Raw genomic sequence first — 22,260 nt, forward strand, 5'->3', positions numbered from 1 at the left:
AATATAGTGGTACTAAATGGGGTGCGCACGCACGCACGCACACGCACACGCACACGCACACACACACACACACACAAGGGTCCCTTCTTCTTCTTTCGGGTTTCTTGGCGGTTGGCAAACCAATATAGGTGCATTACATTACCGCCATCAACTGGACTGTAGAACTAGAGATTATTACAGCTAACCAATAAAACAAAACAAAAACTCATATATTCTATTAACTAAATGGGTTACACTTATGAACTTAATAATATTATGACATATTTTGCCTGCTGCTTTTCCTAAGAGACCTGGCAGTGTTAAACTGATATAACTGATTCCTCGCACTATTGTACTTCCTATGGAGAAGTACATTACATACATGTTCAACTGTTTCTTGTTCATCACATTCTGAACATTTTCCTGTTGGATGTCTCCCTATTCTATGTAGTGAGTCGTTAAGACCTAAATGCCCAATTCTCAGACGAGTGATCTTCCTTCCTATTCCAACCCACCGCCCTCTCAGTACCGAGGAAAGTATTGTACTTTTACTCCACTACAATTATTTGAAAACTTTAGTTACTGGTTACTTTGCAGATATAAATTATTATATTATAAAACCTACATTAACCACTTCAGCCCCATTTTATACTAGGCTATTTGAAAATAGTAGATCTACAAGCTCACAGCGACGCGTTGTGAGCTTGTAGATCTGCTATTTTCAAACATTTTTGTACTTTTACTTTTGGTACTTTAAGTATATTTTGATGCCAATACTTTTGTACTTTTACTTAAGTAACATTTTGAACACAGGCCTTTTACTTGTAACAGAGTATTTCTACATTGCAGTATTGATACTTTTACTTAAGTAAAACATTTGAGTACTTTTCCCATCACTGCTAAGTGGTTTGACTTCACTCCTACTTAATTGATTGATTGATTGATTGATTGATTGATTGATGTACTTTATCTACATGAGAACAACAGTACATGGAAGCACACATTCACAATACAGGGTCTACTAAACTGGAAGACTCATAAAGCACTAGCTTGTTTAAAATGAGATCCCCATGCACACAAATCATGATACATGCATGTTGTTTACCTGCTTAATTGTTAGTGTTGGCCAGAATATCTTATGGGGGTCCATGAGGGGCTGGGGACTTACTGCTTTCTTCTGCTCTGTAGTAAATCAATTACCGATGCGGTTACACTCAAATGACTCCATCGATGACTCTGAGTTTGATTCATACAGCCACATGAGGCGCGTGCGCACGCGCCGCTCTTCCTTTCTGCTAACATCGCCGCCATGGCCCCGGTCGTAAGTGTGACGGCGCGTCTGTACATTCACCTCAAAACACTCAATATTCACTCCTAGAAGCCACACAAACACACCGACGTGTCGTGTTAAACCTGCATTAACGCACAACTCGTGGGCGTGTGTTTACAAACGCCCCGCAAAGCTCTTATTTTGTCGTTAATTCCAGCCCGAGGCCTGTTGCTAGGCTAACACTAGCCTCCTGTGAAACACACCACGTTGTGTATTTTTTCTCGTGTTAAGATGATGTGTTTTTAAACTTGGCAACTCGGATGAGACCAATAGACCGTTATAATGTTGGGTTGTATGCTGTTAACATGTTTTATGTGGTTAAATGTAACTCAGAATAGACCGTTATAATGTTAGGTAGGCTGTAAGCATGTTTGTGTGGTTAAATGTAACTCGGATTAGACCTATAGACCGTTATAATGAGTTGTATGCTGTTAACATTTTATGTGGTTAAATGTGACTGGTATTTCATCTGTGGACAGCTGGAATCAATGGTGGCACACAAACCACACAGCTGACAGATGCTTATTTAAATGTGCCATCATTAGATTGCTAAACTGTACAATTCAGAGTGTTCATTTAACTCTGAGAGAGTATAAATGAAATGGACCCTTGTTGTACAATAGAGCAATTGTTCTCAAACTTTTAAATGTCTTCCCTCAACTTTGACAGTATACAAATGGAACCAAATGGACCTGTCATTTCCATTTGTATACTGTCAGACTTGTAAGGGTATATTTAGCCCCCCCCCCAAAAGGAACCCTGAGAGTCCCTGGAATCCACTTTGAGAACCACTGCACTAGAGTTATACAGACCTATACTTACAAACCAATAATGGTCCATTTGGTACCATTTGCTGTAAATAATCCCCCCTGTATTCTTGTTTTAGCCGAAGAAGACGAGCACCAGCAAAGGTGGTAAGAAGAAGAAGCAGGTTCTCAAGTTCACTCTGGACTGCACCCATCCTGTTGAAGATGGCATCATGGACGCTGCCAACTTTGTAAGTCCGTTGACAGGCCGATGCTGCCGTTTGTTATAGGCCAGTGGTTCAAACCTTTTCCATGTCCATGACCCCCAAATTCATATGTATTTGGCTGCGGCCCCCCATCTGAAAATATTTTGTGCCAGGGACCCCCAGCCCCATGCAACATTAATGATGATAAAATGTTTTAAGAATATTCCAAAATGTTCTGTTTTTTTCAAGATAATTAGAAAATGGCAGACCTACAAGCTCTTTGATCGGCTGTTTATTAAATTGGCGATGTATATAGGTTAAAGTGGTTTTCTGATTGTGATGCTATATTCAAAAAAAGAATCTAGGGACCCCCGACCCCAAGAAAGAAGAACCACTGTTTTAATAGGCTATATTGATTGACTGACACAGACGCATGGATTTGCACAGAGCTATAAAGAGATCCACAGGGCTTAGTTGCAGAATGCTTTACTGGTCCTCCTGAATGCTGAAATGATTGCTTTTAGGTGGGAGGCTGGATGACGTTTCCCCTGTCTTTTAACGGTTAGGTGTAGAGATGGTCTCCGCTTTTTGGCTTGTCAGTACCACTAACATACACAAATGTTTTCAGGGGATCATCGTAAAGCTTTTCAACTCTGTTGAAATGCCAGTCAACTATTGAACTTGAACTTAAGACTTCAGGATTTTTTCTGGATATCAAAACGTCATTCTGTGGTCATGTAGGTAGCTCTCCACCGCACCACCGTCGGCGGCGGTAGTTGTTGGAAACCGTAGGTTGCTGAAGATCTGCTGTTGAATGGGCGGTGGGTACACTGTTGCGTCGGATCGGAAGTTGTAGGCAAACGTTGAAAGCTCGGTCGGTTTCCGACCGCCGGATAGCAGCGGGCTTGTTGAGAAAGACATCAAGAAAGACATAGGCTATTTTTAGCACCATAGTAGGCGTCTGTCGGTGTCACAAAGACCTGGCTATTGTGGCGAAAAGTTATTGCATCGTGGCTACGAGCTGTGCAACCTCTTTTCTTTGAAACATGTTTTCAACAATCTACTGTATGTATTCAGCTTATGCCTGTACGTTGTAGTCTGAAGTTGGCTTTACATGGGCGTATAAGTGGTGGGCTAGCTGATGTTGACCCCTGTGTTTAAATATTTCCAGGAGACGTTCCTGCAGGAGCGCATCAAGGTGAATGGGAAAGCCGGAAACCTGGGTGGCGGTGTGGTGTCCATCGAGAGGAGCAAGAGCAAGATTACGGTGTCCTCTGAGGTGCCCTTCTCCAAAAGGTAATTTATTCAAAACCCTGTTAAATGGGAATTTCACTTTAAAACACTTACTTTATGTATACTCTAGATTTTGTGTGCACCCAATACCGTTTTTAAGTTTTTCAATATGTAGATATTTGATATTCATTTCATCAATCAACACACACTCCTCCTATATAAGCCCTTTCAACTTCAAACTCCTTGAAGAAACATCCCTGGTTCTAATAAATGGTGAGACCTTCATTTTGAGATAAGTTATTTCATGTATGGATTTATAGGACCCCTTGATGAACCTTACCTATCGTATTTCGATGTATTTTTTCCTGTATGTAAAATATTGCATAAAACGTTTGCATCGTGATTGGTGCTGAGAAATGTATGCTCTTGCGAGATCAAATGAATGATTCCTGCTTGTGAGGTTAAATGAGTGATTCCTACTTTATATATTCTATAGCCTCATTTTGATAAGGTTAGGCAATATAATGGTTAAAATACTGTAAAAGTCCAGGTTATTAATTGAAGTTGTGATCGACATGGACCACTTTATGTTGATTTGGAACGTGAAATGATATTACTCCGTATCCTCTCTTCTTACGGAAACTACAAATGATGGAGCGCACACAAAAATAATTGAACCTATATCTACACCTATAAACCTGTGATGTGACAATAAAGCTGATTCTAATCATCAAACCAATATCTATTCAGTCAGACCCCGGTATAGCCTACACCTTTTATAATGTTTTTGTTCAAATAACAATAAGGCACATCGAGAAATGAAGGACGTATACTATTAGGGACAATTCCAAAGTTCTTGCATCTTTGGTCGAGTCTGCTTGTGAACTAGTCTGCAACCCATCATTGCCAAATGGATCGCCCGTTTCAGCTTGACCTATATTAAAGTGGTGGTGTGTGATTCCAGTGTTGTGTGCAGGCAGTACAGTTCTACCGAGTCAGGGTTTGTCTGTTTGCCGTGCGTATAGGAAGGGAGGGCCATCACTTGAAGCTGTAGCTTGCAACCTGCAAACAGATGGCTCTGTGACCTCGCGAGACCAGTTGCTACAGGGATCCAGGGTTTTGCTAGAACAGCTGAGAAAACCTCCGCTAACAAACCTATGCCCAATGGGCGGGAGACAGTTCAGTAGCTTGTCTCCTGTTTGAGTAGCGTGAGGCAGCTTGATGTACAAGTACACCCCCTGCACATGATGCTAGTATGTCACAGGGACTTAAACAATCCAACCCTTAATGCTGATTCCCAAGCACGGAGGCATTAGGCACCATTTTCATTGTCTTTTGGTATGACTTTTTAAATGTTAACTGTGCTGTTTTACATTTTTGCCGAATAAAATATTCAATCAATCAAACTCTGCTGAGGATTGAACCCCAACCTCCCAGTCTCAGGGTGGACACTAACCACAGGGTCACTGAACTGCTGTATGACCATGACATTAATTATTAACACTAGCATGTGTATTACAGTGAATGAAAGCTGGTAGATAGTAATGGTTGAATGCATATGGCCGCCCATCCAGAGCCTGGTTCTGCTGTAGGTTCCTTCCCGTTAAAGGGTAGCCTTCGTTTCTTTGCCACTGTTGCCACGTGTTTGCTCATCTCATGGGGAACTGTTGGGTCTCTCTCTACATGTAAAGTGTCTTGAGACAACTTGTGATTGTGTGCTAAAATAAAATTGAATGGGTGTCTATGTACTCCCATCTTGCTCTGTTAGACCGAGGGTTCCCAACCCCCCCCCCCCCCCCCAAAAAAAAATCATATTTGAACTGGGGAACCCCCCCCCCCCCACCCTGACAAGCACTTGGAATTGCAGGATAAATATTTCACAATGTTTGCCTTATCTTACATATTAAATTTGGTATTAAAAATGTCTTAAAATCATTAAATTAACTTTACAAATGTGCAGATACCCTGTATACACTTATACCGTGTATTGGTTTGTTTACTGTTGAGTGAGAAAACAATTTTGCACATTAAGCTAATCATCTGGGGACCCTCCCAAAACAATTTGGGAACCACTGTGTTGGACAACACTTGAAGCGTAATGTTGAAACAGTGGTGCTTCTGCTCCCTGCAGTTTTAAGCTCAGTGGTCATCATTACTGAAAGACCTAATGAATCTGAATGGCCTTCCTGTGTCTGATTGCAGATACCTGAAATATCTGACCAAGAAGTACCTGAAGAAGAACAATCTTCGTGACTGGCTGCGTGTCGTGGCCAACACTAAGGAGAGTTATGAGCTCCGTTACTTCCAAATCAATCAGGATGAAGAGGAGGAGGAAGATGAGGATTGAGCTGTTCTTGTTTTTTGTACAATTAATAAATTGTTGACAGTACGACAGCCAGCCTCTTTGTCATTAATAGGAAACCTGCTGGCATTTCTAAACATATTTTATCACAGGCCAGGTGAGACGGCATGGATAGCTTGGTTCTTCATTGGGTTTAAAATCCCTTAAGACATTGTTTATTCAAACTGCTTCTTGAACTTTGAGATAGAAATGTTCCATCTTGATGATGGCAAAATACTTTCTATTACTGATAAATTACATTCTATTTGGGTGATTAAGTATTCACCTTCTGAAATCTGAACATATTTCCACATTTGTCTGAAATGCATGAAGCAGTTTGATGTGGAACCTCTGACCATTGCCACATTTGAAGTCCTGGTATTGATTTGACTAAATGAGAGCTGAATGCAAAATGGTGTTTTATGTTCAGGATATAGATTGTTGACGTGGCATACGTCGAAGACGGAAGTCAAAGTTATGTGATGTACACAAATACAATAAAATGTGTCAGTCTAGACAAATCTCATGTTTAGTTGTTGGTCTAATATAGTAACTTTTTGCAGGGGGCTTGAGCCCTGCTCAATATTACTGGAATGCTGTTATGTTTTATACAGTGTGAAGATAACATAAAAGCAGGTATAAAGGGAGGAAAATCCATGGTAGAAATTGAGATGCCTTAAGAAATACTGTTAAACTTTACCTGACCTTAGCACATTTACCACGTTCAAGTTGACATCCCTATTTTGGGCATGTTCCAGGCAAATGTGTATTATATGAATATAGAGAAATGGCCAGTCTACAAGCTTGCAACGTGTTGTGAACTTGTAGATGGGCGATTTTCATACAACAATAGGGCATAAGTGGTTGAGTCAAAATGCCAGACCATTGGTTGCACTTGATCTCAGACAGATGAGCCTCTTATGTAGTGTGTTGACAGCTTATGAAGATGGACATCCCCAAGACTGTTACTGACTTAAGTTAAAGCTACAATCTGGAATTTGTGTGAATAAAATGTGTATTTTAACCACCAATCTATGGTAGAGTATGTTAATACAATATGACCAACAACTGCAGTGGTTGTACTTGCAGGTAATCGCCCTGCTCTCCTAGACCCAGTGGTCAGGTAGGACACCTACTGGTTGACAAGTACTGCCTGAGGTTCATAAGATCTCCCTTGACTGAGGGAGGATGCTTTAAACCGCGTTTACACTCGAATGTGTGTCATTGCTGGTAAATAAACTTGTCAACGGAGGCAGTGGGACAACCAGCTCAGTGACCTTGTGGTTAACAGTATCCACCTGAGATTGGGAGGTTAGGGTTTAATCCCCAACCAAGTCATTCAAGACTAAAAATGGTACCCTGCTTGGCACTCAGCATTAAAGGTTTGATTGGGGATAAATCCCTGCAGAATACTAGCGTCCAGGAGACGTACTTCTACATCAAGTTGCCTCCTTTTCCTCATGTCTGGAATTAAGGCTACTTACATTTTGTAAGTAGCCTTAATTGTTGAGTTGTTCTCACATGCCCTTGTCAGAGTGGTAGAAATTCTCGTGCAAGAGATGTGGGTTGAAATCCCTGGTATGACAAGTTATGGATTCTACTTTTAATAGTTTTACAGAACATGTAGGCATGGTTTACTACAATTTCATATATGTACGGTTCTTGGAGTTTGAAACCTGAATTAGATGATTCTCAAGGTTGTAAAATACTGCATTTGCAAGAGATACTGACCCTTGTCACATGTGACCCAAGTTTCTATACAGCAGATACCTAAAAATGGTGGGTATGGCAAGCTATTATTTGAGTCCAAGTACCAAGTGTATGTGGCGTAGAGCAACATAATCCCTTAATCTGGGTTGGTGGCTCGGGTGTGGAATAAATCCTGTCTACATTTTGTCCATTTGACATGAGGGTCCATTAAGTTCCAATACCAAAATATGTCCCAATCACTGCAGCATGCGTTAAGAAATTGAATCATATTTGATGAAAAATTAACCGTTGCTGCGATCTTGAGAGAAGCCTATGAGAACAGGTATGAACAGTTAAAGAACGGCCACAACAATTTACATGAATCTTTAATTACCATTTCAATGAAAAAACAAACAAACTTTAACTTGTATGAGCTTTGTAGCCCAGAAACATACACCACCATAACAAATTAATGCAACAGGAAAAACTAAATTTGAGAATATTTTGATTAAAAACAAGGACATGCCTGCATTTGTTAGACGTTCAACCATATTCATGAGTGCATTACTGGTTCTGCCAAGTTTCTTTCTGACATGGGGCTGGAACTGCTTTACGCGCTGGAACAATTAATAGCGCTCAAGCCAGGGAAATGGTAAAAGGAAAAACCTAGGCAGAAACTATGGCCTTGGAAGGACTGAGGTGTGCATCTTCGATGCGAACATTTAATCAAACGAGTTGAACAAAGGAATGTAACAGATATCAGTGAGTGGAGATCACGTCCCCTTTCCTGATTGTATTTTCTTGGCAGCAGCACATGGAGTTGTTTAATACTGCCATGGGAACACAGTCATACAACTGGTCTTTGGGAACGACAAAAATCAAACAATTGTTATTCCATATCCTGTAAACACGCTTTTGTATAAAAAGGCACAGATATGGAGTGTTGGTCTTTGAAAATCCCTCACTGGAAAAAAGGTTGAGGGACCTGATGTAGCACCCGTTAATGTGAATGGGAAGGCGATTGGTCAAAATAATGGTGATGAAAGGGAAAGAACAAAACCCGATTCATACTTGGTCGCACGATGGTGTCGTGCAACCAAATTGGCCGACCATCGTGCGACCAAGTATGAATTGGCAAAAGGAATGCGGATGGGAATGGATGCATCTACGGAGTACAGAATGCAGAGGTATTTGGGAAACACCGCTCTGGAGAGCAAGTAGTGCTCCGGATAAATTTTGTGTTTTTGTCTATAGCTGAGATTGAAGATGTCCGGATGACCGTTGTTGAGAGCCAGACGGCTAAACCCTCGGCGAGACAAGCCAGCCTCCTCCTTAAGACCCGACCATTCCGCAAGTGCACAGTCGTCGTGACATTTTTTTTTTTTAACAGTGACTCGAAGAGAGGGCAGCAGATGCCTTTCTTGACGAGCATCGTCAGGCCACTCCTGAAGTGAAAAGGTGAGAGGGTGTTTTGGCGACATGGGCCGATTACAGCGTACGGGGAGTGTACTCTGGCAGCTTCTTCAGTCTCTCCTGCTCTTCCTCGTTGTCCTGCCTGGCAATGACCAGGGAGTGAGAGTAACCCATCGCCACCTGCAACCGTAAACAAAACATCAATACAGGCCACAGTACCGTTGTAACTTCATCTCCACTGGAAACATCTGATGATCGTCTTTTTTTAAAACCTTATAAAGTCAATGCAAGCTTCCACGGAGCGAAAAAGCGCCTTTTAATTATTCGGAACAAGTCCGAATTTTGCGTATATTCGCATAATAATAATGACCTTTAGACTAAGGAATAAAATCAATAAAAACAGTGGAATGAAGAAAGAAAAAAGGGGGGGGGTGGAGTTAGCTGGGGAAAGCGATATTGAAGAGGTGGGTTTTGAAGGTTTGGAGTTTGGGGCAGCAAGAGCAAAAGCTCCATCGCCCCAAATAAAACTCTTATTCATTAAGGTTTTACCTGCTCAGCATAGATTCCTTCCAAGGACTTCACCTCCTGAGCAGTGGTAGATGATTTGGGCTTGCCGTCTCCATAGCCCTGTACGACAGAAGACAAATACAGTTCAGAAAACACAATCCATGTCACTAAAATAAGACAGACATGTTATACTCTGTGCAAAGTATTACAATGAATTCAAGCCACTGATGCCATTTTTATTCATCCATTTCCAAAGCTGTGATGAGCCCTTAGAATGACAGAACAATGCAGTCATCAGATGTTCTTCTAGAACCAAGAAGTAACTTAAGGCATCATTTGAGTAGCGACACAGAACTTACCAGCTCACCAAACGTAGGAGAGGGGCCCCAGCTTATGGTGCTCTCATCTGCAGCAATGAGGATGCTGCTTTTCCTGTTTAAAGAAAAACAAGTGTTCAAAAGACTTAATATCAGTTACGTAGTTCAATTCACATCAAATATTATATATTTCCCTCAACATCAAATCTCTCGCTGAAAGTAGCCGCGTCACACCTCGACATTATGCCCTTTTTGCTCCCCCCAAAATGGGGACAATAGGGTTTATATGGTTAATGAAGACTTCTCCGTTGCCCTCTTCACCAAATTGCCAATACACTGTAGAGCAGTTCAAGATTCAACACAAATGGAAGCTGCCATTGTGCACCATTTTGGAGCAGCATCGTCACTTGAAGTAGCTCCCACTAGGATAAGGATATGGGTTGGGTAGTGACCCTCCTCCAGCGTGCAGTAGGGCCGTCACAATTTAAGTTGACGATTAATTGTCACTTAAATAATTGCGATTAATGATTTGTGCATTTGGCATTGAACCTATGAAGCCTTTTTAGGCTTAGTAATCAAAAGTTGCACAGGGTAGATTATGACAAATAACTGAAATTACAAAGAAATTAGACATATTTAATGATTTTATTCTTGTAGAAATCGCTGATCTGTATGCGTTGTAACCTTGTAGATCTGCCATTTCTGCTTTTTTAATATTTGAAAATGTGTGAAAAATATAACATGGAAAGCATTATGCAAAATGTATTGCGATTAGACAATTATGTAATGATTGTGAAAGGCCTAGCGTGCAGTGTAGTGTTGTGTGTGGAGTAGGGAGCTGGGTGGTGTGACTAGGGAGGGGTAAATATCAGATATCCTGGTAAAAAAAAAGATAAACAATGTTAACACTCACCCACACGCCAGGTTGCGGACTTTCCAGCCACACAAGTCCTGCACAGCTTTGGGGTACATTGTAGATTCTCTGGAAGGGTTTGTTACTCCCCAGAAAAACAGCCCTCCTGCAGACCAAAGACATGGGTGAATGGTAAGATTAGAAATTAGCGTGGCACTATGATCCATTCATTTGGGTTATGTGCAACATTATGACATGGACAGCCAGCCAGGCTACATGGTTAATTTCAACTAAGAGCTGGATGGGATTCCCTTAAAGGAGAGATCCGGACCCAAATACATCTATATTGTGTCTGCCAACCCAGGGCAAAGCCAGAAAAGGCAAGAAACGCACCACCTACATAGATGCACTACGGCGCGACAGCTTAGCTAACACTGTAGAGCTCAAGACTGATGCTAGATAGGAGAGTGTGGAGGGCAGCGATTCAGGAGTCCCTTGTTGGTGTTGGCTAGACGGCTAACGTCTCTCCAGTGATACATGTGACATCAAGGCCACTTCTTGTCACCCGAGTGTAAGGAGTTTCACCGGAAGGACCTAATGCATGCAGAGAACATGCTATTCCTCCTAGTTCCACACCCCACTGAACAAACAGCACCCTGACCAACCTGTAGAACTGTACAATTACCTCTAGGCCATACAACCTAGAGGTAATTTATTTGCTCACTTTTTTAAACAACCTAACCAATATTTTAATTGGTTAAATTAAAATATTGCCCTTGACTGTGCATAAATGAGACTTATTATGTGCATTATGAATCCACAATTAACATGGCTGGAATTCAACTTGTCATCATCCTCACTGAGGCTGGCACGCTGCTTACCCATCTCGTTGACAGAGAAGGAACAAGTGTAGCCGGCATAGATCTGGGCGGCGCCGCGTCCGGGGATGTCAAACAGCTTAATCAACCGGGGAACCATCTCATCCTTCTGCTCAGTGTGACCCAGGCGCCCATAGCCCCCGAAACCCCAGCTGAACACACGCTTCTGAGAGTCCAGAACCAGCTGTGAACACACACACCAACATTATCAATACTCCCATCGGGAACACTGCGATATGGCTTTTTGATAATGATATTTATGTACCAAATGATGATGTCCAATATTGCTTAGTTCCATGTACCTACACATGAAATCAGCTAGCATCGGATACAATTGTACTGAAATAAAAATGTAATAAGCTTCCAGTGGACATTTCTCAGTAACCACAGCGCTGATTTAAGATTCAGTTTTCCACTATTTGGCAAGAAATTTGGGATGTACAATATCAAACCTAAATCATAAACGAGTATTCCTTTGACCCATTTAGACCTGAGGACGATTTTAAAAATGCCTTCTAAAATCCTAACCTAATTTTTCAGAAAGTATTTTTTATTCAAAAAAATAAAAACCTGTTGCATAGCAACATCTAAAATGACACATACAGTAGGCTTTCCCGGTTTTAAAAGCTATAACAACGTAAAGTCTTAATGGGTTAACAGCTTGTTTTCTCACCGTGTGGTTGCACCCACATACTACGTCTCGGACCACCACGTTGGTCACTGGCGTGATCTGGCCGTCCTTGGACTTGTCGATGAAGATCACCACGCGCCGAGGGATGACCTCGCAGTCAAACTCAATCTTCTGAGCATGTGCGATAAACTTCCCATCAGAGTTGTGTCCTGCATTTAAAACGGGCAAGGACGTTTGTTTGTTCAAGTTTTGGTGTGTGATTATAATGTTTTACTTCACAGATGCAGTACAAATATGGTTGGCTGGTTATGAGCGTACCTAGCTGGCCATATTCAGGGCAACCAAATGAGTAGATATTCCCTTTGCAGTCGACCACCATGCTGAACTCAGCGCCACACGCTACCTTGACCAGAGGTTGGCCATTGTATGAGATCTAGAGGGAGGCAGAGCAGCAACATATTGATTAGAAACAATAGGTTTACATTTACATGCAAAAGTAGGTCAGAATCTAAATGTCACCCGTGTATTCTGTCATACCTCAGTACCAATACAATTCAAGATATTATTCACCCTTACACCGTGGGAAGCCCAACTGCTACAAGGCATGGATATGTATTAAAACAATATCTACAAGGTTGAACAGGATGGGAAAATATTGATGTGCATTGTTCACTCACAAGCTAGATGCAAGACAAGAGGATGCCAGTAAAAAAAAAAAGGGAAGACGGGACACGTTGTTAAATGAAGTTACAGCACACACCGACATTTCAACTTTTGGCAAGTACATTTCTATGAGGGAATCCTTCGTGTATTTTAGGTTATGACTGTACAGCAGCATCAATATCCACTACTGATCGGACGATCAATACAAATTGAATAGTTTATCCCTTCTTGACAGCATGAGACTGGATGGCAGCTTACCCGAGATGGACTTAAGACGGCAGAGGTCTGGTTGCCCAGGCCGAGCTGGCCCAATTTGTTCTCTCCAAATGCGTGGACGGTGCCATCCTCTGGGGAAAGACCAGAGACCATGTCATTGTCATGTTGATCATTTTCAAACTCCACTCCACCTAATTTTTGCCTCTTAAGATTACTATCTCCACCTTCAAATAGAGATGCGAGATTAATTTGAGCCTACATGACATCGACTTCCACGGAAGCTCACCGAAGCAGTGACGAGGTTCATGAGCAGTGGGATGAAACATGAAGGAATGGCTTTATTTAAGTTAAGTGGGCGTGTCAGCAGGGATGACATGTCCACGTTGTCAAATATGTTTCAGGGGGAGCTTAACATTTTGAGCTCTCAACTCAAAATGCACCCATTTCTCAAAAATGGTCAATGTTTCAGAACATTGCTAATTAACCAAAGGGCGCACAGATGGGGCTCAAAGTGTATATGCTTCACACTGCCTTGAAGTACCAGAATTTCACTCTGCGCCATGTTGCTATCAGCTGTATTGTACGGTATGCATATGGACAATAAACACCCTTAAACCTAAAGCACAAAAATATTATAATTCAGTCAGGAGATGACAGACACCCACAGGTTTGCTCAAGTCCAAATGAAGCACTCAGAACCCATATCAGGGTGAGCCTTACCCGCGAGTGCCAGCGTGTGGTTACGTCCGCAGGCTCCTCCAACAATTACTTCGTCTGCCAGGGCTTCGATAAGCTTAGGGACATCAACGCGCTTTGTGTCACCATGTCCGAGTTGGCCCTTCTCATTACGACCTACAGGGCGGCCATAGGAATCCAAATGTTAATATGGACACATCATGCCTCTCCAGATTCAAACAGCTGCACAAGAAATGAGGAGGTACATGTGTAGACTCAGTGGGTTTATGTCATTCATAAAGGTGAAGAGGAGATTAGAGGTGCTGCGTGTGGGCTTACCCCAGCTATACAGCTTGCCCTCTGTGGTGATGAGGAGGCTGTGGGCAGCACAGGAACCAGAAAACACGCAGCTGACCTGGACATCGTTCAGACTGGCGTAGCGGTGGGGGCCCCACAGGCTCACGCCCAGATTCCGGTATGCCACTGGGAGCAAAAATACACATGCCAGTCATGTCAACACGAAGAGCCATGCTTTTTTTTCGTGTAATCATATTCATTTCCAACAGCAATGTACCGTGAATGCCGATAGTTAGTGAGCATAAAGGCAAATGTATACCGGAAAGAAAAAAAAACATCTGTTCACTTACGCATTTTTAAAAACATGAATAAGCCTTAAACATGACACAGCAGAGACACAGCTAGCTTAACTTTCTTTGACTTGAACTGCCTGATGTTGATACTTAAATATGTCAAATAGATTTTGCATGCTTTTTTGTTGCCCTGTGAATTGAATGGAATCACAGTGGCGCTCTAAATAGAGATGGTCTTTGTCTATACAACGCAGCTGCACTTAGCAATACCCCACCCCCCCAGTCTCTACAATGCAGGCTTCTTACTGTGTGCCAATGCAGAAAAGACAAGGCGCCGTGGAGCCAGGGCTATCTATACCATACCCCAGACATGAATCAGGGGTAGTGGAGGAGGGGGGGGTCATTTTTATGCATACATATGAATAGACATTACTGGATGAGAGACAATCACCACAACAAGGGTATTAGTGAAATCTGGCTGGTTTAAAACAAACTGCTGCTGGCTGCACAAGTGTGTGTCCTGTTTTTGTTTTTTTTAGAAAGACAAGCCATAACAGAACTTCAATTTCTATTGTTTGCGTTTATTTTTTATGAAAAGAATGAATACACTGGCTGGTATAGACTTTTTTTGTTTTGGTTCATTATAGTATCTTCAACATGTTATTACTGGTATGCATTCAATTCTGGGATTTTGCATCAGACCCAAAATAAAACTATAGGAGAAACAAATTATGAATGTACAATATCTGGTCTTACATAATGCTCACGCAAATATACAACCCCAGGTTCAATCAAAGTTCAAAATTGCTTTAACCGGGCTGGTGAATTAAAGACAAACCAATACATTCTGACATGGGCTTTGTTCTTGGGGTGTAGAGCAGAACCCAGCCCTGGATTGAGAAACATCAATGTTCCCCTGTTATAGACAGATGCGATGGCACTTTTCAATCATTCATTGATTCTGTCTTGACTGCAGACAGACCCACACTGTCATGTCCATCAGGTCATCTACACACGAATGTCTGATTTATACTTGGTCCTCGGTTCCACATGGTGAAGGGTGAAGTATAAATCATCCTTAACATCCAAGTTCAACAATGGGAGCGAGGTACAGCCCATAAGTCACTGTCCAACAGCTAAATGCCAGCCAAATTACAATAGTCTCGTGTGGATAATAAGAAATGACAGACCAGACCATGACGTATAGCATAAAGGCTGTGTGTGTTATTGCATTTGCCTTGTAATAGGTTAAAAATATCTGGGGTGGGTGGTTAAGGAACAACAGGCTTAAGATGTATCCTACCTTGCTGTTTAGGTACCTCTTTCCTTCCAATTAGATCCCAGTTCGTCGCTCCAAAGATGACCAACTGGCCCTTGACTTTGGGTAACTCCAGTTTCTGCAGAAACGATAGCATTAAGTCAGTGAACTGCCACGCACTTTCTGACTGAGCTGAAGCTTATTCATCACATTCTCAGAATGCTTAGAAATTTGGGATTTTATTTTCCTCCTTCAAAGATGATCCATAATGCAATCAATCACATGCTGTATATAAAATGACCCCAGTCCAAACACTTCCCCATTGAGCCCCATCAAGAGAAGTCACCAATTAGGGTTTCTGAATACGCAACTTATTTACAAATATATAATAGATGACAATAATTCCTTGGGAATTTTGTCATTACACCCCCCTCCCCCCAATGTAGTACCAAATCACAATAATAGTTGGCACTATTCACACAGCAGTTCTAGACCATACTATTTAATAAAAGAAACAAAATGTTATGTTATGTTATTCTATTTATCTAATGCATGTGCTTTCAGGCAACTGAATTACTAGCCACTGTTTTATTCTATTTGGGAATCCATTCGAATCTTCCCACGACTATCAAAAACAAAGATGCCCATTCCTGAAATAATGATGTGCGGCACAATTTACAGCATTGCTTGTCGTGGTATGGGAACATGAGTTAAAGGATGTAGGATAGGACTACTTGGGGAGTTGGCAGCATAGCTTGTAGAAGTGAGATGGTCAAAATTGTATTTCACAAAGCAGGATTAGAAAGTTAACCAGATAATTATGAAAAAGATCATCATCTTGGCAATACTGGCACAAATCAGACAGCACGTCCGCATCCAGCCATGTGAGCTTGTAGATCTTTTTTTTGTTGTTGCAATTTTGGAAAATGTCCACGTATAATGACACACCCAAAACAGGTGGCAGGTGGTTAGAAAGTAACAAGCGGTTAACAACACCAGATGTAAAATGAGGTGTGTGCACAATCTGAACTCACTATCTTTTCCTTCACATCCTCCGCCACAGTGACAGGCTGGAAACCAGACTTGGCTGCAGGCCTCCCAGGTTTCTTGTTGTTCTCCTGCTCATAGTCGTCAAACTCGTCATCGCTACTGAAGTCTCTCTCTTTCCGTTTGCCACTTGACCTCTGAGTCTTCTTCTTCTTCCCATAGTCAGCATCATGATCTGTCACCTTCTTGCGGGGCATTGTTCACTCACAAGCTAAATGCAAGACAAGAAAAAAAAATAGCAATTGAAGTTACAGCACACACACTGACGTTAACTTTTAGCCAGTACATTTCTATGAGGGAATCCTTCATGTATGTTATGACTGTACAGCAGCATCAATATCTACTACTGGTCGGACCATCAATACAAATTGAATAGTGGTAGACACAGAAGCAGAGGTGTGAAGTAACTAAGAACATTTGCACCTTTAAGTACTGTACTTAAGGAAAAGTTGAGGTATTTTTTACTTTACTGGAGTATTTCCAATTCTCAGTACTTTTACTCCACTACATCTCAGAGGAAAATATTGTACTTTTACTCCACAACAATTATATGAACACTTTAGTTACTTTGAAGGTTTTGATAATTATTGCAAAACATCACTTCAGCCCTATCTATCTCTATATATAGGCCATTTGAAAATAGCAGATCTACAAGCTCACAATGCATTGCATTATACATTTTGAACTTGTGAAATGGGGACATTCTGCACAATGAGTACTTTTAAGTATATTTTGATGCCGAGACTTGTACTTTACTCAAGTACATATTGAATGCGGGACTTCTACTTGTAACAGAGTATATTATCTACATAACAGTGTTGATACTTCTAAGTAAAAAATGTGAGTACTTTTCCGGTTTTCCCACCATGTAGTAATCATGTAGCAGTGGTCACAAACTGAAAAGATTCATATCCGTTCAGCAGGAATATATGGCATTTAGCAGCCATTGATTTCAGGAGCTTTCTCTTTGGATGACACTGGTCTGCATCTCCCTGACCCTGGTTGTGGTCGAGTCGGTTAAAGTTAACCGTTATGAATTAATAATTAATAAATATGACAGACACCTGCAGTCATGTTCATAAGTGGAGAGTTTATGAGCCATCTGTTATGTAACCTCTTGTAGTAGTTGTCTCTTTATCATCTCGTACCCGACCAGTGCATTGTTATCGTTCTATGGATGTTCAGCGCCCATTTCAATAATGATATTAAGTGAAAGTTCAACAACAATAACCGAAATAAAAGGAGCCTGGTGAATTAGCATCACGAAGCTAACTCACCTAGCTCTCTTTGTTCACAACGGCTAACCAGGCTAGCCGACGTGCTAGCACGTTATACCAGCTCAATAAACTGCTGTAAACAAATAAAACAAAGTTGGGATATTTTACATAGACGTATTTAGTTCAACTAATAACACAATGTGACAAAAGCAGCATTCATTGACGTAATTATTAGCGGTTTACTATTATTTATGTCACCTCACCGTCGCCTTGTCTTAAACAAAAGCCACAACATGAACAACAGTGTCTGGACGCATAATATAAATATCGCGATATCTAATAAACTTTTTTAAACAAACTATTTACCAGATGGTCGTGGATTAACGCGATAGGATGGCTAGGCTGCACGCGCGGCGGCTTCTACTTGTTTTTTTTGCTGGATCCTTCCAAGATGACAGAACAAATCATCTGATTTCCTGATTCAGCAGCAGGTCGAGCTTCTTCCTCGTTATTTGATTGATTTGGAACAAAAGAATCTGCAGTGTCTCCATCAACAAACCACGTGGTTCATTCATTTACTATTCATCATGCCGGCCGGGTCCATTTACGACCAATGTTGCCAGGTTTCGCGAGAGAAACAAGCAACCAAGTCTATGAAAACAAGCCCAAAAGAAGCGAGCCCTTCGACCTTTAAACATATATACATTGGCTATTTTCACACACACAAAAACATCTTGAAACATGTTGAATATTTTTATAACATTTTAACAACACAAATCTTGTATGGGGTCCCTGGCATAAAATATTTTCAGATGGGGGTCCGCAGACAAATACATATTAATTTAGGGGTCCTTGACTTGAAAATGTTTGAGAAACACTGGTTTAAACAACATTTTGGGGAACAAGCCCAAATAAGCAACTACACTTTAGAAACAAGCCCAAAGAAACGCAACCCGCAACTACATCTCGAAAGTTATGGAGAAAAACGTTTATGAACAGGTTGAAAAGTATCTTGCTGAAAAAACTAATGTATGAACTCCAATCTGACTTCAGAACATCCCATTCCACTGACACATGCCTACTGTATTTGAAACGACCACATCAAACATGAGGGCAAATACTGTGGCATGGTCATGCTGGACCTCCAAAAGGCCAAAAGGCATTTGACACGTAAATCACTCTACATTGATTGATAAGCCAAAAGCATTCGGATTTGATAGCACATCAGTGAACTGGATGCAACCCTATCTGGAGGGGAGAGAACAGGCGGTGGAGGTGAACGTTTGTAGAAGAGGTCTGTAACAAAATTTCAGATACATTGAGTTGAAGGAGATTGTTTTTGCACCAGTTTAAACATAATCAACCACAGGGCCATGAATGATTCATTGTCATGGCCGTCAATTGTCAATCTTCAGGATATATATTGGTTATCAAACTGGCCTCGACAGTAATCTGTACACAGAATATAAATGAGTAATTACAGAACACACCCAATGGGGTGAAGCAGTTCATCCACAAACAGGCGGGGTTGAATAGTTTTGAAAGATGATGAAAAATCAACAAACAGCTTGACATTACAGTGAATAATAGATCACGCAAGGTGACAGTAGCGTCCTGTACACCACAATGCCAAGACCTACAGTATATGCAAACTGCAATGGATCAAGGTGTTTTGTCCAGAAGTTCCTGTTTAATCAGCTTCTCAGTAGACTATTATCATCAGGGCAAATATATATATATATGTATTTATATATTATTCAATTCCCGGCTCCCTCTGGGTTAGTGACGAAGTGTCCTTGTCCTTGAGCAAGACCGAACCCCTAATTACTCCCAATGAGCAGGTTGATGCCTTGCATGGTTTCCTGCACCGTTGGTGTGTGAATGTGAGTGTATTGCGCTTTCGAGAAAGGTGCTATATAAATGCACCGTTTACTATTCTATTCTTTTTACTAGTGTACAGTACGTTTAGGGTTAGGTCTGTGTGTTTCTGGTAATATTATTGACTGCTAATTGTGAATGACTGTGGCAAAAATAAAGGATAGTGTATGATTGTGGATGGCAGCAGTGTGGCAACATCAGGGTGGGAATAGCCATGTTGTCGTACCGCACGCGGATGCCACATAGTCGGAGAAAAGGTCTGTCGGATTAACGCATGCCTCCCGTCGTAATTATCCTAAGATGGAGGCAATAAAATGTATTCATTAATTAAAATAAATAATAACTGTCCAGCCGCCGGCCCATTATTGGTTGGCCCATCGGGCATTTGCCCTTTATGTCGGATGCCCAATCCACCACTGGTTACAGGTGGCTCCAATTCGGAACTTGCCCCTGAAAATAGTCCCCCCCCCCCCCTCTCCGGAACTGATTCCTGAACATATATTTATTTTTGATTACTACCCGTTTATATGATGTTTAAAGTATTAAAGTACGTCTGTCATTAAATGTTTAGATGAATTGAATTCATATGGACCCCAATAGGTCTGGGGAACTTAGTATAATTTGTTGGTTCAATTTAATCCCAGAGTAGACCCCAATGGAAACAAGACATAGTGCTTTCTCGGGTTTAATCCTTTTAGCAGACCTTGTATAGAACTGTACTTTCTGTGTTTCTTTTTTTTTTGCCAAACTGTTAATAAAGTATTCAGTCAGTCAATCAATCAAACAAACCAATATATTTACAAGCGACAACAAGCCTAAAGTCGCTTATAATAAGCGGACATGGCAACCCTGTTTACAACTTCGCAGTATCGTGGTGTTGCTAGTTTTTAGACACAGGGATCAATTCACTTTTTGCAGTTCCCATATCCGGTCCAGGGCCAATACGGAAACCGTCGGTGTTTGCACATATGTGTATGTGGAGAATACCGGATACGCGTAGGCGGTGCTTTAAACCGGATCTGCGTACCGAGCAGTAAATGAGAACCAGGTTTTCCACTTTTTGACCGCTTGCCAAAAGATCTGTTATTTTTGACAAGAAGCAACACTGTCTCTCACGCAATGGAATATTATCATTCATAAGTGAATGTTATTGCTCATGTTAGAAATCTAATTTATAAAATATATGTTTTATTTGTTTGTGTCCTTTCTGCGACAGAGGCGTGGAGTATCATTACTATTCCGAATGTTCTGAAATGTATACATTTGAGGGGAAAAAAGAAGAAAAACAAAACAGTCACAGTCATTTATTTAAAACATGCACTGTGGTTACATTTATCTGGATATCTGGATTTTTCATCCCATTGCTTGGAGGGACTGTCACGCTGTGATAGGCTAATAAGGCTATTCGTCGTCAGGGGATCCGACAACCAAGCCAATCACACGCAATCGTCCCTCGGGGCTATGGAATGAAGACGCTAACCGTCCACTCTGTCTGTGATTGGTGGAAGGCACCCCCCCCCCTCTCTCTCTCTCTCTCTCTCTCTCTCTCTCTCTCTCTCTCTCTCTCTCTCTCGCTCTCTCTCTCTCTCTCTCTCTCTCTCGTCCGGCAGCACCGCCGCAGTAGTGGAGGGAGGGATAAAGGAAGAGAGGGAGGAGAAACAGAACACAGCAAAAACCCATTGAAAGAAGAACAGCTTATACCAGGGAATAGCTGACAGCCTTCTTTAGGTTCTCTACAGCAGCTCTGTGTGGCAGATGGAGAAAGAAAGCCCACCACCAGAGCCTTGAAGAGAGGGGAGCACCCATGGGTGGTGGTGGGTGCTGCTGCAGCCCTTCTCAATCCTAAACCAATGCGTCCAGGTGCTGCAAGGGATTTAAGAGGCTGAAGAACTGTGTCAGACAGCAGGTGGAAGAAGAAGTGTGCCAGTGTACCAAGAGGACGTTGAGGAGGTAATTGTCTCTGCCTACCTACCTACCTACCTACCTGTCTGTCTGTCTGTCTGTCTGTCTGTCTGTCTGTCTGTCTGTCTGTCTCTCATCCTCTGCACCATACATGCACATTGCACACCCCACTGTGACTGCAACAGAAAAGCGACACTGATGCTTTTCTTTTTACATAATTTCAGGATTCATATAATATTGTATTATAACAATATTTGTTCATTCCCCCCCCCTGATTGATCATGGCTGGTTGGTGGTGACCAGCAGATCGGAATGCTGGGGAGTGAAATGGTGCATGGTTGTGCAGTGGACTCAAAACTACATTGGGGGGCGGGGGTGCAAGTACATTATGACCTTGCTTGGTTGGTGTGAAACTGAAAGGCACAATAAAACATCTGAATCTGAATCACTGGGTGTGTTAAAAGGTTTCCTAATACCTGCTGACACCACCCAGTTTCTCACAGAAGTTACTTGTCTATTCCATACATCATACGTCATTCAGTGCTGAGCAGCATACAGTGATTATCAACAACCCTAGGGTTAGGGTTAGATTTCTATCTTTGGGACCCCTATCTACACTGTAAAATTCCCAATGTTAATTTACCTGAAGCTATGGATTCCCTGGAACCCCCTCAAGGACCCCTGGGGTTCC

The 22,260-nt window shown here is 41.6% G+C and overlaps 3 protein-coding genes across 5 annotated transcripts in view; 2 read left to right on the forward strand and 1 right to left on the reverse strand.

The window, feature by feature from the left end:
* The first annotated feature begins 1,249 nt into the window (after positions 1-1,249).
* On the forward strand, positions 1,250-5,883 carry LOC311053503 (large ribosomal subunit protein eL22). The gene is made up of 4 exons (XM_084069092.1): positions 1,250-1,300; positions 2,196-2,306; positions 3,433-3,557; positions 5,697-5,883. The coding sequence occupies exons 1-4, from the start codon at positions 1,289-1,291 to the stop codon at positions 5,839-5,841; spliced, it is 393 nt and encodes a 130-aa protein (XP_083925218.1). The 5' UTR covers positions 1,250-1,288; the 3' UTR covers positions 5,842-5,883.
* Positions 5,884-7,892: 2,009 nt separating this feature from the next.
* On the reverse strand, positions 7,893-18,353 carry rcc2 (regulator of chromosome condensation 2). Of its 2 annotated transcripts, none has more exons than XM_084069104.1 (13): positions 18,156-18,353; positions 16,560-16,783; positions 15,571-15,664; positions 14,017-14,160; positions 13,723-13,854; positions 13,045-13,133; positions 12,442-12,556; positions 12,166-12,332; positions 11,496-11,676; positions 10,675-10,780; positions 9,804-9,876; positions 9,487-9,564; positions 7,893-9,117 (listed from the first exon to the last, which is right to left on the reverse strand). In XM_084069104.1, exons 2-13 carry the CDS (start codon positions 16,767-16,769, stop codon positions 9,013-9,015), a joined length of 1,494 nt encoding a protein of 497 aa, XP_083925230.1. In that variant the 5' UTR covers positions 16,770-16,783; positions 18,156-18,353; the 3' UTR covers positions 7,893-9,012. The 2 variants fall into 2 exon arrangements, with proteins under 2 accessions (XP_083925230.1, XP_083925231.1); XM_084069105.1 differs by lacking the exon at positions 18,156-18,353 and adding an exon at positions 17,850-17,896.
* A 3,154-nt stretch (positions 18,354-21,507) lies between these two features.
* LOC311054479 (rho guanine nucleotide exchange factor 10-like protein) overlaps positions 21,508-22,260 on the forward strand; it is a 34,162-nt gene continuing 33,409 nt past the window's right edge. For both annotated transcript variants that reach the window (XM_084070483.1, XM_084070484.1), the window contains exon 1: positions 21,508-21,617. The gene's annotated coding sequence lies outside the window, so the exon portion shown is untranslated. The remainder of the gene's footprint in view (positions 21,618-22,260) is intronic.

The sequence above is a fragment of the Gymnoscopelus microlampas genome (genome assembly GCF_963454915.1).
Source record: "Gymnoscopelus microlampas genome assembly, chromosome: 10".
NCBI classification, from domain to species: domain Eukaryota; kingdom Metazoa; phylum Chordata; class Actinopteri; order Myctophiformes; family Myctophidae; genus Gymnoscopelus; species Gymnoscopelus microlampas.